This window comes from Musca vetustissima, unplaced genomic scaffold (genome assembly GCF_032173495.1).
Source record: "Musca vetustissima isolate MV318-11 ecotype Yass unplaced genomic scaffold, APGP_CSIRO_Mvet_v1 utg19218, whole genome shotgun sequence".
Taxonomy (NCBI): Eukaryota; Metazoa; Arthropoda; class Insecta; order Diptera; family Muscidae; genus Musca; species Musca vetustissima.
The window spans coordinates 2,239-18,009 of record NW_026874573.1 but is presented as its reverse complement, the minus strand read 5'-3'; the positions used below and the strand labels follow the sequence as shown (position 1 = coordinate 18,009).

Below are 15,771 nucleotides of genomic sequence, written 5' to 3'. Positions count from 1 at the left end.
CCCACAATGGTATGGTCCAATAATATCATTGCAGGATTTTAAAAAGTTCACACGATAAACTGTCACCTTGTCTGAGCACGGGACACAGGATGCTGAGGTTCCAATCATTGGACATGCATTCTTCTAGCCAAATTGTACTGCATGCTCCTTACCAGCATCTGACCACCAATCTTGAATAGTTCGGCTTGTAACCCATCGGCACCTGCTGCTTTATTATTATTCAGCCGATTGATTGCTATTCTGACTTCATCTTGGCTAGGTGGTATACACTCTATACCGTCATCTATTATTGGTTCTGGGGTATCCACTTCACTGCTACTATTTACCAGAAGTTTTTCAAAATGCTCCTTCCAGATCCTCAGCACGCTGTCTGTATCTGTCACCAGGTTTCCTTCTTTATCTCTACAGGAGGATATATAATGGAACAACATACATTATTTATTCTAATGAAGTGTATATTCTACAAAATTTCATTGGATATGTGATATACAAATTTATTGCATTCCAAAATCAGAATCCACTCCCATTATTAATTACTAATGCAAAAAAAACACAAAAATCAACTTTCCATATATGAAACTTTACGTCAAAACGTATTTACTATCTGATACTCAATCGCAGGTATTCCCAGAGAAATCGACAACAATTTAAAAAGTAACAAATAGCTTGTCAAGTTTTTTCGTTTTGTTTGGCTGTCTGTCTGTCACACAAAATGTAATTCGTTGCATTTAATTAGCACCAGTCAAGAGTGCAATGTGAGGCAAAAAAAAAAAAGAAAAAACCGTTGACAGAAACGTAACACGATAACATCTAGAGTAGGCTTTCCGTTTTTAATTACGTTTTTGTTTTTTTTTTTCGTATAAAGCAATAACGCAGCTACAGGCATGAAATTATGACGTAGTTTAACCCAAGTAATTTGGTTGTGATTTTGCACGATCCGCATTCATTGACGAATGCTAACATTTAAGTAGATCAATTAATTCATATCACGTATTATGTTAATTTTATTTATCCAAAACCAAATGTGAATCTAAGAATTCTGACATTCATAGATTCGCAATGTGAAAGGTTGATTCTCCAACTGTAATATGTAGTCAGCACACTACAATAGACGACATAAGTTTTCCTGCAATTATATAATTTTTTTTAAATAAAACTGTTCTTTCGCCCCAGTTCCATTCGAAGTTCCGACCAAAAAAAAAAAATCCCCTCGAAAACATTTTCACAAATATGACACAAGTGGTTTATAACCGAGCTTACGAAAACTATATCTAGCAGGGACAATGTACAGACATTTTCAAGTGACCGAAAAATTTATAAATACTCATGTATAGATGTCGCTGAGTTATGCAGAATCCGCGGTTAATAACCAGAAAGGTTCGTCTATAGGAACTTCGTTTTTACTTCGGATGTTTTTTTAAACAAAAAAGGAAATAAATAACTCAATACCGGCGGGTGTCGATGATCTGCCAACGAGCTGCGACCATGAGCAAATATCTCCTACAGATATGGCTGTCTTGGCATATGTGGTCGATGATATCGCTACAAGGCCACTGCCCGAGGTCTAAGAACCTCCGGGGAAGAACAATATCAAACCAAACTTCTTAAAAATGCTGGGACTTCGACTAAAATTCCCAATCGGAAAGCGAATATAAGCCCTCCATACTCTACTAAGTAGTAGTGAGCAAGGACATTGTTAAAGCTGACGAAGCAGCTATATATGATACAGAGGCAGGAACTGGCCAGGGGGAACCAGAGAAACAAGAGCGAACAGCAGAAGGATGGGTCTGATTTTTCCTCCACTTCCTCACAAGCATCACCGCCGGAAGAAGTTGGCAAGGATATTGCCAAGACAAGAAAGAACCAACTATCTAGGGTGCAGATCCGATACAAAGAGAAAACTCCCTTCGGCTCTTCATGTCGTCTATAAAGACTCCATTCAGGTCGTCTATAAAAACTCCCATCATGTCGTCTATAAAGACCCCTTCAGCTCGACTATTAAGGCTCCCCTTCAGCTCGTCTATAAATATTCCCTTCAGCTCGTCTATAAAGATCCCTTCAGCTCGACTATTAAGGCTCCCCTTCAGCTCGTCTATAAAGACTCCTTGCTTCAGCTCGTCTATAAAGACTCCCTGCTTCAGCTCGTCTATAAAGACTCCCTGCTTCAGCTCGTCTGTAAAATGACTCACTGCTTCAGCCGTCTAAAAAAAGAATCCTTGCTTCAGCTCGTCAATAAAGACTCCCTGCTTCAGCTCGTCTATAAAGACTTCCGTCAGCTTGTCTATAAAGACTACCTCCAGCTCGTCTATAAAGTCTCCCACCTATAAAGACTCCCTTCAGGCTCGTCTTAAAGACTCCATTTAGCTCGTCTAGAAGGACTCCCTGCTTCAGCTCGTCTATAAAGACTCCCTGCTTTAGCTCCTCTATAAAGACTCCCTTCGCTCGTCTATAAACATTTTAGAAATAAAAAAATCATTTGTTTCTAGGATTTGTTGTTGTTTGTTTTTTTATTTTCGAAATACGTTAAAATTCTTATAGTTGTATAATTGTTGTTATAGATCATTGTTTTCCCAAAAAAAAAATCCAACATGGATTTCATTATAAATCACTACACACTCTTCGTTTCTTTTTTACTAGGGAAAACATGTTCTGATCTTTTTTTTCCATTTCTGGTGTACAGTATATTTCAATATACATGTGTTTGTGGGGGATTTTTTGTTTGCCTTTTTATAATCTTAATTTATAGAGAAATACTAAAAAATCATTGATATAAATAAAATTAGTAGTGTTGTGTTTTTGTTGTTCTTATAATTTTCTTGTTCTAGTTTCCAATAGGAATTATACAGTGTTTCCAAAAGAAGATGGATCTGGCTTCTGTTGTTTTTTTTTTATATAAAAACAAAAACTAAATAAAAAGGAAGCTAATTTTCATTATAGTCAAAAAAAAACTAAGCTTAAATTAAAAATTAAGTTAGATCAGGGAGGATCATCAAAATGATAGCACTGTATAGGCGTTAAAGGAGAAAGGACTTAATTACGTATGAAAGGGGAAAGTTAGGAGGGGTCAAAGAGAATGAATAATGTCATTTATAAAACAAAATAAAATACAAGGAATCTTATTAAAACTTTAAGATCTATGGCCACACCCTTCTCTCTGTTTATGGCCTCCTCTTCAAGAAGCTACACACTCGATTCAGTGTGTACGCTGTACGGCGAGAAGGAGGCGACGAACGTGGTGGCTGGTGGCGTATTGGTATTTATGGAGTTATATAAAAAGTAAGATGCTTATCTCTTTAGATGCGTCTTTGGAAGAAATTGTTACTGCCACCACCACCACCGACACCAATGCTACCACCCGAACTGTAGTTATTACCAATTGGGGGGCCACTATAACTGTTGCCACCAATACCGCCACCCATACCGCCGCCACTACCACCCATACCACCGCCGCCACCAGAGTTCTTCTTGCCATTGAAGAACAATTCAATATAGCGGGAACCCATTTGCTGGCGATCACGTTTCATTGCACGCTGGGCATCTTCATAGCTTTCAAAGCATGCTTCGGCTGTGCCGCTATGGCGATTCTTGTCATTGTAAATAATACGGACATTGGCTGGACGTAAAGGTTCAAAGAACTGCAAGCAAAATGAACAAAAAGTGTTAAATTGGACAACTTGTTGGGCATATATTGTGGAACTCACCTTGAAGACATCATTTTCATATGAACTGAATGGTAAACCGCGCATATGTACCACATACAAATCATCACCGCGGCCACCACCAATGGGACCAAAGTTTCCACCGCCACCACCTCCCATATTATTGCCACTGCCAAAACCGCCGCTACCGCCATTGTTACCGCCTCCGAAATTTCCAAAGTTGCCAAAATTACCAAAATTGCCACCGTTATTGTTGGGGCCACCACCGCCGCCGCGATTATTGCCAAAGTTATTGAAATCGCCAAAATCGTTATTACCACCGAAACGGTTGAAGCCACTACCGCCGCCACCACCACCGCCGGAGTTATTGCCGAAATTGCCATTGTTTCCAAAATTGCCGTTGTTGCCAAAGTTTCCGCTGTTACCGAAATTACCGCTGTTGCCGAAATTGCCGCTGTTACCGAAATTACCAAAGTTGCGGCCGCCACCACCACCTCCTCCATTTCCAAAGTTGCCATTATTTCCGAAATTACCAAAATTACCATTATTTCCGAAATTGCCATTATTGCCGAAGTTTGGTAAATTATTAAAGCCGAGGGTATTATTGGCGCCGGATCCAAAGCCGCCACCATTACCCCAACCACCACCTAAATATAAGACGGGAAAAGCGTTAGAAAATTGTCAATAAATTGCTTTAAAAAGTCTTTATAGATGAGCTGAAGCAAGTCTTGAGAGAGGAGCTGAAACAGGGAGTCTCTTATAGGCAAGCTGAATCCGGGAATCTTTTATAGACGAGGCGAGTATTTATATATAAGATGGAGTAACTCTTCAAGACGATCTCTTTATATACGAGTCTTCATAGGGAGTCTTTATAGACGAGCTGGAGGGAGACTTTATAGACGAGCCAGAGGGAGTCTTTATGGACGAGCTAGAGAGAGTCTTTATAGACGAGATGGAGGGAAAGTTTATAGACGAACTAGAGGAAGTCTGTATAGACCACCTGGATGGAGCTGGATGGAGTCTATAGACGAGCTGGAGAGAGTCTGTATAGACCACCTGGATGGAGCCTATAGACGAGCTGGATGAGTCTTTATAGACGAGACAGAGGGAGTCTTTGTAGACGAGCTGGAGGGAGTCTTTATAGACGTGCTGGAGGGAGTCTTTATAGACGTGCTGGAGGGAGTCTTTATAGACGAGCTGGAGGGAGTCTTTATAGACGAGATGGAGGGAAAGTTTATACACGAACTAGAGGAGTCTTTATAGAAGAGTTGGAGAGTCTTTATAGACGAGTTGGAGAGAGTCTTTATAGACGAGTTGGAGGGAGTTTTTATAAACGAGCTGGATGGAGTCTTTATAGTCGAGATGGGCGAGTCTTTATAGACGAGATGGGCGAGTCTTTATAGACGAGATGGGCGAGTCTTTATAGACGAGATGGGCGAGTCTTTATAGACGAGATGGGCGAGTCTTTATAGACGAGATGGAGGGAGTGTTTATAGAAGAGTTGGAGAGACTTTATAGACGAGTTGGAGAGAGTGTTTATAGATGAGTTGGAGAAATTTTTGGAGACCTACTGGAGGGTGTCTTTATAGACGAGTTGGAGGGAGTCTTTATAGACAATCCGGAGGGAGTCTTTATAGACAATCCGGAGGGAGTCTTTATAGACGAGCTGAAGAATGTCTTTATAAATCAGCTGGAGGGAAAATATATAGACGGGCTGGAGGGAATTTTTATAGACCACCTGGAGGGAGTCTTTATAGATGAGCTATAGAGGGAGTTTATAGGCGAGCTGGAAGTAGTCTTTATAGACGAGCTAATGGACGAGCTTAAGGGAGTGGTTCGACCTTAAGCAGGGAGTATTTATATATGGAGTTGAGAGGATTCTTTTAGTTCATGCCGATATCTACAATAAAAAACAATTCAAATACCCTTTTAAATGATACTTACGATTGCGATTATTGCCGCCAAAATCGTTATTACCACCACGATTGCTGCCACGATCCTTTAAATCATATGGTGCCATACGGCCATTGCCGCTTACAGTACGTTTCAATTCAGCAATAGAACTGCGGAATATCTCAATATACCTAAAGGAGGGAGAACAATAATAAAAAAAGAAATATTAGAAAAACAAATATTATCAAAATATATGATGAAAATAATACGACGAAATCCATTTGCATTGAGGCGACGAGACTTTTAACGATGACTTTGAAAAAAAAAAAAACATTTCTGGTATTTGTTTCTTTTGATATAAAATATTAAAAAAAATAGGTGTTCGAAATTGTTAACAATTCCAAGAACTCTTGAAGAGTTACAGAATTTATAACCCAATCTAGGAGAGAAAGAAAAATAAAATGGAAATAAAAACTAGGAAAATGAAATTTTGCTCAAGCGCCTTCGTTTTGCAAAATTTTAAATTGTAAAACCAGTTTTATTTTTTATATCTAGAAAATGATTAGTAAGGTAATAAAGTACAAGTTTTAAAATCAAAACTTGTTGTATTTTTATTATTGTATTTATTTTATTAATATTTTATATATTTGTATTTTTTAGTTATGTAGAGAGTAAGAGGAACCCACCTGTGCCCAATTTTTTCCCGATTATGTCCCAAGGCTTGTTCAGTATCATCCTGGCTTTCAAACTGAACAAATGCTTCCCCTGTAGCACGACCCCGTCTGTCCACAACGAATACAATGCCCTCCCGATCCGCCTTGATTTCCAACCCTGCCCAATGGTAATAATAATAACACAAGAATAATAACAACAAAAACTTAAACCAACATTTTTTGTTTGTTTTGTTTTGATAATATGGTATTTTTGGTGAGAGAATAAATGTTTCACTTAAAATTGATAAAAAGAAAGATATATTTGTTTACGTTCTTAATTTGATTTTTCAATTCACAGTCCTAACAACAACAACATGGCTGTGTAAGACCTGAATGAATATCAAAAGTTGCAAATTCTTAAAGAGAGTATACAACACAACAACTAAAATTGCCAACAAAAAAAAAATAATTAAGAAATATTGTTAGGAATATTTTGTTTTAGTTATTACAAATTTACGATTTTTTCTAGTTTTTTTTTATGGGCAAAGACCCCTTTTTCAATGATTTGAGTTTGCTCTTAAAGATATTTAGGGATGGATACAGCAAAATGTTCCCACCACCACCACCATATATTCATTCATTCATTGTGGCTCCCATTTCCTAAGAAGGCGGGTAAATGTATTTTCTGGCATGGTTATGGAGATCTTTTTTTTTAAACACTTTGCCCAGAGCATTGCTTTTTTTGTATTACATTGTGTGATTTTGCTAAAGATTATTTGTTGTTTGGAAACAGTACTTACAAAAAGGTAACATGCATTCTTATTTTTTATATTCTAATACTCAAATTTTAAATTAGGAAATCAAATAAATCAAGTAAGAAAACAAATCAAAACACGAGCTACAAAATGCAATCGAGAAACAAAATTAATGTTTGCCAAACTTACCGCTGAAGAATTCCTCAATTTGTTGTTCGGTTACAGAGTATGGTAGGCCACGAAGCTTTACAACAAATGAGTTGCCATGATTGGTGGTTTTACGCATGGCTTCCTTGGCCTCAGAGGCTTCGGCATTGAAAACTGAAGACAAATAAATATAACAAAAAACATTAAAATGAAATCCCTTCAATTTTCCTATGGTAATACTTACCTTCAATATAACGATGACCCATTGAGGCATTGTTCAATTTCAATGCTGCATTAACATCTTGTTGAGTTTCAACTTCTACGTAAGCCTCACCGGTATTTTTACCATCCCAGCGGCTTGTTATCAAGTGAATACCCTCGGCGCCACCAACCACCGTAACATCCTTTAGGAAATCTAAGATTTCTTTGTGTGTTGCCGACCATGGAAGACCACGTAAACGTACATATTTTGGTCCATCTTCTCCGCCGTTGTTGTCATCACCGCCGTCACCATTGTTGTCATCATTTTCCTCATTATTTACATCATCATCTTGATCTTGATCATTTTGTGAGCCATTCTCCTCCTCTTCCTGGGAACCGCCATCACATTGACTATCGTCATAGTTTTGGCTATCATCATTTTGATTATCGTGATCGTTAGACATATTTGTTTTGATTTAAAAAAAGGGAGAACGAGTAGGGAGTTTTTTTTCAATTGAAGAATGTAGCTGAAAAAGAACAAAAGAAAGAAAAATGATTATTAAAGTAATCCAAAATAATAGAAGAATTTGAGGTGAAAGTAGACTTTGTAGACGAGCTGAAGGGAATCTTTATAGACGAGCTGAAGTGAGTCCTTATAGACGAGCTGAAGTGAGTCCTTATGGACGAGCTGAAGTGAGTCCTTATGGACGAGCTGAAGTGAGTCCTTATGGACGAGCTGAAATGAGTCCTTATGGACGAGCTGAAGTGAGTTTTTGTGGACGAGCTGAAGTGAGTCCTTATGGACGAGCTGAAGTGAGTCCTTATGACAAGCTGAATGGAGTCTTTTTAGACGAGCTGAAAGTAGTCTTTACAGACGAGCTGAAGGGAGTCTTTTTAGACGAGCTGAATGGAGTATTTATAGACGAGCTGAAGGGGAGTCTTATAGACGAGCTGAAGGGGAGTCTTTATAGACGAGCTAAGGGGAGTCTTTATAGACGAGCTGAAGGGGAGTCTTTATATACGAACTGTAGGGTGTCTTTATAGACGAACTTGAAGAGACTTTATAAATGAACCTGAAATGATTCTTTATAAACGAGTTACGAAATCTTGCTTTGGCAACACGTGATGGATCAAAATAACCCTACGTTTGACTGCGTTATTTCTAAATGCGGACATAATTTCCTTTCTAATGCCGTTATATAAAGCCCGAGTTTGGTCTAGAATTTAAATTCGGTCACCTAAGGAGAAATAAAGAAATCAAATTTATTTCTAAATAGCCAAGCTTCGGCCGGCATTTAAGACTTTCTCCAATGGACAGGTGATTTAAGTCTAGATTTGATTTGGGGTTTAGCTTCGAGGACGACATTCAATCTGTATTCATTCAAGATGATTGTTCCTGAGGCACACAAGAAGAGACTGCTTCAAAAGCATATTGCTATGCTGACGTAAGGGAAAGATCTTCGTCTGTGTAGCATTAGTATTCTCAGGCCACACTGGTAACAGCTTTGAAGAAGGTGAACAAGGTTTCCTTATTTGCTGCTGCCGGCAAGTGATTTGAGAATCTTATTCCTACTTTTCAACTTATCGCAGATAGCTTTTGTTTCCGAGGGCGATTTGAACATGGTGGTCGGAATTGGGCTCAACCTTAACCATACAATAGTACCCGGCACCCGTTGACCGATGATTTCTTTCGTTAATCAATAGCTTTATTCCGAAGAAACAGTTATAGGAAATATATCTCCTTGTTTACTCTTTATTTACTGAAGTGGCACTTTTGGATTCAATTGTCTCTTAGTTCATGGAAATTAATGGAAATAGGTAGGAGAAAAAATGCAAATGTGTTTTCGAGTAGTATATGTATTGTTTGGAACAAGTTGAATACAGGACCGGGACTGGAAATGCTAATTACATCAATATATACAGTCAAGGCTCGTTGTAATAACATGTCTTTGTCCGGGATTCGAGGCTATTTATTATGGAGAGATCGAAAAGTCGGCTAAGGCGAAAAAACTTTCAATTTCTATTTTCTTTTTAATAGTCGGCTTACGGTTGTGTTTTTAAACTCCTATGGAGAGATAGAAAAGTCGGACAACTTACAAAAAGACAGCCTTCGGTCAGGGATTTAGGATTTATTTATATTGAGGCTAACAGCACACAACTCGTTACTTATGTGTGGCAAAAACTTCAAACCTTTTCCTTTGTGCTTGATTTCAACATTTTCTAAAAAAAGGCAGGTGCTAAAAAAACTAGTTTTAAAGTGCTGTACCTCTACACCTTGGGATACACATAAAAACACCCTTGATTTTGGCGATGGTGGTGGGTTGATATAAATGTTATAAATTTTCGAAAGTAAATTTTTTTTAAATTAAACGTTTGTTTACGAGGATGCAACCATGTTAAAAACTTCCAAATCATTTCCACAACAAATTATGCACAAAACAGAATATTGCTCACAAGTTCAATATACTATGGACAGATCAACAATATATGGTAAAATAAAAATAAAAAATCTAAAAAATATACATGCCCTTTTGAAGAACAGAGCACGATATAAAATCTGCAATCTCGCTATCCGACTTTCTACTGTATACTGACTTCATACTACAACAATAACAAAGATATATTTCGCACCACTTAAAGAACTTTATGGAACATCTATTTATATCATCTTTTTCCAGTATACATTTTGTAAAACACTACCACAACGTAAGCCGATTTCTATTTTAAGAAAATCTGCAAGGGGTTTTGGTTTGGAGTTTCCTACTTCTGCAGGCAGGCAATCATGCCAAAAATTTTATTCTACCTCAGCTAATATACAACCAACATGTTATGCTACTATCCAGCCGGGTTTGTCCAGGCAAACAACAGTATGGCGGCTGTGACAAAAATTCATGTCTGTACAAGTCTTGAAAAAAAACCACGCACACACACATTCAAACAACATTTTTTTCTCTGCAGGCGTCATGTTGCCAAAAGAAACCGGCAAATCACTTTGTAACCAAGATGAAAGCTAGCAGTAATTGAACAAAAACCTTTAAAACTAAAACAGAAATATTAATTAATTACAAAACAAACTATTATGTTTACTTAAGCATTACATTCTGGAAACTAACAAAAGAATAAACAGCACACATCAAGCACGCTAAAACCCCCAAGCCGATGGACGCCGCCATTTTGCTTTTTCTTCATAAGGTGTCGAAGAAAAAAAGTGAGTGGCCTTGTTTCTTTTCACATTTTTCGCGACACCACCACCAAGTACACAATTTTTTTTTTCTTTTCTTTCTACGGCACTACTTTCTTTTTGTATAATTATTATTGTTTAAACACAAAGGAAAATAAAAATATTTCCTTAAAAACAAAACCTTGCTTACCTTTTTGTAAAACGAAATTTCCCGGACTTGTTTAACCGGCGTTAGTTTTTTTTTACTAGATTTTTTGAAGAATATACAATTTTTCCACTTCACCCGACGAAAATTGCAGGCTACACGACGACACGATTGAATGCGTTGAAGTAGTTTGACAGACGGTGAAGAACTCAAAGCTGGGTATAGGGTTGTACGAGTATTAGGTAATTAGCCAAGTATTTGATAGCTGGTACATCAAATGGTAATCATTGATGGCAAGTAACCGTTAGAAGAATGTTCAATGTAAAATACAACACTGTAAGTTTGAAGACTTGTTTAATAGCGCATTTACATACGCAATTTATAGGTTGTGGATTTACAAAATCCTGAAAATAAATTAAGGGCTAAACAGAATGTTCGCGTTGGGCGTTTTTTGTTATCGCGTTAACGTACACAAAAAGTTAAAATATATTTAACTCCGAAGCGCAGCGCACATCAATTTCGAGCGTTTGTGTTATCGTTTCCTTGTGGTTGTTGTATTTTCGATAACACATAACGCGACGGATGGCTTAACGCTAGCATTCTGCTTAGCCCTTTAAGGTTATTAAGGCGAATTTACACATAACATCTAATCATGATTAAAGGCTCAATCAGGGTTTATTTTCTTATTCAGGCTGAATTTACCATGGTGTATCATACAAATATAACCCTTCGTGCGGCAGGGTTTATTTTAAATTATGATGCTAATGAGATGCAACGCAGTTTTTGTACGAAAAATACAACTCTCTCACAATGTTCCAAAATTTGCAACTGTTTTCACAAGTTGTTTGCTTTTATATTTAACTGTTGCCAAATGCAAAAATGAAAACTTAAAGGAAAGGAAAAGAATGCAAAAACATTTCTATTATTGTATTTTTCTTGTCATTTCAAATTGAAAACAAATATTTTTGGGTGTGTTATAATAATAGAAGGTAACAGCAAGAGTTGTTGTACATACAACAACTACATGGAAATTTGTTTTTGTAAGTTATACTAGTGTCAACGTCATTTGACAGAAAAATGTAAACAAACAAATAAATTATATTTATTTGAAAATGAAATATTTTCGTACATGTAATAATTGAACAATTGCCATGTAACACATTGAAAATGGCATAAAACATGGTATAATTATACATCTCTACCTTATGGGCATGATACAACAAATGAGGTAACCTCATGCTAACATATGACTATTTTTTTTATTTTGACAACCCTTCATTGACTTTTCAAAGATGAGCCGAAAGTCTTCTTATAGAAGAGCTGGAGGTCTTCTCATAGAAGAGCTGAAGGTCTTCTAATAGAAGAGCTGAAGGTCTTCCCATAGAAGTGCTGAAGGTCTTCCCATAGAAGAGCTGAAGGTCTTCCCATAGAAGAGCTGAAGGTTGTCCCATAGAAGAGCTGAAAGACTTCTCATAGAAGAGCTTAATGTATTCTTCTAAAAGAAATGAGTGTCTTTATTTAAGAAGCTGAAGGCCTTCTAATATAGCTATAGCTCTTCCAAAAAAAAATAAGGTATTCTTTTAAAATAACCAAAGTGGCTATAATTCATGTGGCTTTTTCTACTTCTAGAAGCGATGAGAGACTTACTCTTTTAAAATAGCTGAATGGCTGCTCCTTTTAGATTTACACTTCTGAGCATCAAAAAATATTTTTTTTTTTCATTACGTGCATTCAGAATAAGACTAGTTTATTGTCCGGCCGCTAATCATTTTAAATGTTGTACCATTATAATTTTTTGCTAAAGTCAATGCTTCCACTGTTATGTGCCTCCAAAATTCCATTGGGACCATGTGTTTTAATGGGTTTCCGTTTAAAGCAACGATTCCCATAAATTTGATGGGGCTTAGATCCATATAACATAAATTTATACATTTTTGGATCTCCTTATAATATATACACATTTTGTATTTTATGTCATATACCGCATACCTAAAACACCTCAAAACGAAAAGAAAATACATTGGCCCAAAATGTACTTTGGATGCTAATATACATATCAGATACCAGGGCTTCCGACAGAAAAACATATATCATTGGAATCAGGGCCTCTAGCTCTACTTATTATTCATTTCAAATCGTTCGACCGACTGTTTTTTCCGATATCCAAATTGAAAAATTGTTATCGTAGTAAAAAATTGTACATTCTTGCAAGTCCTGGAACAGACCAAATGACAACAACAACATTTACATTGACGAAATGCATGGTTTACATGTTGATTCATTCACAAATCATACATTTATTCTTAGTCTGCTTTTCCACAGGCAGATTTTTATTTGGCAAATTTTTTGTTTTCTCTTTTGAAATTTTCGCTTGCGAATCAAAATACAAAAGAAAGAAAATAAAAGTCAAAAGTGTTTGCATTTTAAAGATTTTTTAAAATATTTTATTTATTTTTTTATATATTTTATTATATATATTGCAAAAATTAAAAATTAAATTTCACTTGCACAAATTAAAGCAACAGGTTTGTAAACAAAAGCCGGCTGTGTGTCAGTAAAGCGAATAGGTTCAAAAGGAAATGTCAACAAAATTGTTTTCAACGAACAGAGCAAAGCAGAATTTGCGTGTACGACAAATTCTGAACAGGCAAATTTTTGTTTTTCTTCCTCGCACCCCTCTCGCCTACAAACTCAGTATTTGCCAAATAAAAATTTGCCTGTGGAAAAGCAAACATACAAATGTTGTAAAATTCATCTTAAAACAAATCGATTTCCCAATATATTTTGTTATATTTCTCAAAACATTACACAGTCACACATTTGACATAACAAGCCACAGTATGAAAACAATTAAATTTATACATTGATATGGCCTGCCTGAAATAATTGTACCATGGGCCGACCTATTTCTGTACGTAGTTTTATATGCAACCCAAATTTTCAAGTACTAGTCTAAAATGTCTTGTTCAGTGTGGTTAAGTGTAAATATATTTGTGCCCAAGATTAACACATTTTTTAAAAATCAATTTTGATTACTTAATTTTTTGTGACTGTTCAAAAACACTTGCAACCATTGTACAATTATTTTTTGATCTGTTCCAGACCAAGAATCAATTAATTTTTACTAATAGTCGAAAATGTCTAGTGCAGTGTAAATATAGCCATAGCAATTAATTAAATTTAAGGCCTGCTATCAATCATGTGTCACGAATAAGAAGAAGCATTGTTTATTTCATTCATTCACCTAATTTTGATAACCGTTACCTTTGAATGCCACCTTTGCTTCAAGAAAACAAGAAGAAGCATTATTTTTTCTAACAAAAACAAACAAAACACCGGCAGCCAAGCTAATAAATTCAATTAAAAATTTGTAATTAATACAAAGAACAAAATCAAAAGTATAACAAATCAAGAAATGAGTCCCAATCATGACATCAAACTAGAGGTATGTGTGGACTCTATTGCATCCGCAATTGCTGCCATGGAAGGTGGAGCAACGCGTATTGAACTTTGCTCAGCCCTTAGTGAAGGTGGCCTAACTCCATCAGTGGGAGTTTTAAAAACACTAAAAAGTCTTCCCCTAACAATACCGATTTTTTGCATGCTGAGGCCACGTCGTGGTAATGATTTCATATATACAGACTATGAAATGTCGGCATTACTACATGATATGGAACTATTACAAGAAAATGGTGCCGATGGTTTTGTATTCGGATCGCTGACAGCATCACGAGAAGTTAACATCGAACAATGTCAACAGGTATTGGAGAAGGCTAAAAGTCTACCAATGACATTCCATCGGGCGTTTGATATTACAGATCCGGCGAAAATGCACGAAACCACAAAGACAATTATCGAGCTGGGATTTCAACGGATATTAAGTAGTGGTTTTCGTCAAAATGCCATCGAAGGTGTTGATAATCTAGCCCAGTTGATAGCACGGCATCATAGAGATATAATTATAATGCCCGGTGCTGGTATAAATATAACGAATTTGGAAGAAATCTTAACGGCAACCAAGTGCAGCGAATTTCATGGTTCCGCAAAAGTATCAGCATGTGTGGATGTATCCGATACAACAGATGGTAATTCCACGAACAAAATGGAATGTGATGTCAGTATGGGCAAACAAGACACTCTGCCCTATGATATTTGTGATAAAAATACTGTACGAAAAATGATTGCCATTGCTAAGGCGATGGCAGAGAAATAAAGACAAGCGACATATTGATGTGCGATAATTCCAATGGTGTACGGAACAAAATTGATTGAGAGCAATGGTGGGCAAAATTTCTCTTAAAAAATTTTAAGGAAAAATAAAAACAAGAATTATTCTGAGGAATTTATTCAATTTAATATTTTTAAAACATAAATCACATCCCAGGAAATTCAAAAAATTAATTCTTAAAAAAAATTGCGGACATTTTTTCCGCTTCAGTCTAGTTTAGGGCCCCCTCTCGGATCGTTTTGAAATGTTTACCACATGTAGTCCTTGGGGCTCTGATTACAGCAGTATACTTTTTTTCTTGCGGAAATCTGTATTTCCGGAGATATGGGCCTTCAAAGTTCCGTTGGGACCGTTGTATTTTCTCATATTTTTTTAAAATTCACTAAGGCAATATGGGTATCATTTCAAAGCATTTGAAGCCCTGATTACAAAACCTTTATATTCATATCAAATATGTCCATACTTTCTGAGAAATGGGTTTCCAAATTTCGGTAAGTCCCTTCCATGTGTAATATTGGTCAAGGCAGTATGGCTATCATTTTAAAGGTTAAATATGTGTATTAAAGAGTAAAGGCATTGTGATACAATGTTTATTAAGAGAAAATTCTGTCGCATAGCCAGAGTAGCCATCTGAGAAAGTCTTAAATCCCCGGCCGAAGGCCGGCTACCCACATACTCAATTCTAATTAAAAGGAGGTTCTGTCGCATAGCCGGTGTTGCCATCTGTCCATAGGAGAATAGCGTACAACCCCGGACGAAGCCCGGCTTCCCCCAAACACTATTCTAATTAAAAGGAGATTCTGTCGCGTAGCCAGAGTAGGCATCTGACCATAGTAGAAAGTCCTAAATCCCCGGCCGAAGGCCGGCTACCCACAAATTCTATTCTAATTAAAAGGAGATTCTGTCGCG

At 36.7% G+C, this 15,771-nt stretch overlaps 2 protein-coding genes across 2 annotated transcripts; one reads left to right on the top strand and one right to left on the bottom strand.

Annotated features, from left to right (window-relative positions):
- Positions 1-3,293: 3,293 nt before the first annotated feature.
- LOC133334583 (heterogeneous nuclear ribonucleoprotein F-like) lies at positions 3,294-7,772 on the bottom strand. The gene is made up of 6 exons (XM_061542900.1): positions 7,352-7,772; positions 7,150-7,281; positions 6,239-6,383; positions 5,604-5,743; positions 3,702-4,306; positions 3,294-3,635 (listed from the first exon to the last, which is right to left on the bottom strand). Exons 1-6 carry the CDS (start codon positions 7,770-7,772, stop codon positions 3,294-3,296), a joined length of 1,785 nt encoding a protein of 594 aa, XP_061398884.1.
- A 3,174-nt stretch (positions 7,773-10,946) lies between these two features.
- On the top strand, positions 10,947-14,853 carry LOC133334573 (copper homeostasis protein cutC homolog). The gene is made up of 2 exons (XM_061542889.1): positions 10,947-10,970; positions 14,020-14,853. The coding sequence occupies exons 1-2, from the start codon at positions 10,947-10,949 to the stop codon at positions 14,845-14,847; spliced, it is 852 nt and encodes a 283-aa protein (XP_061398873.1). The 3' UTR covers positions 14,848-14,853.
- Positions 14,854-15,771: the final 918 nt, after the last annotated feature.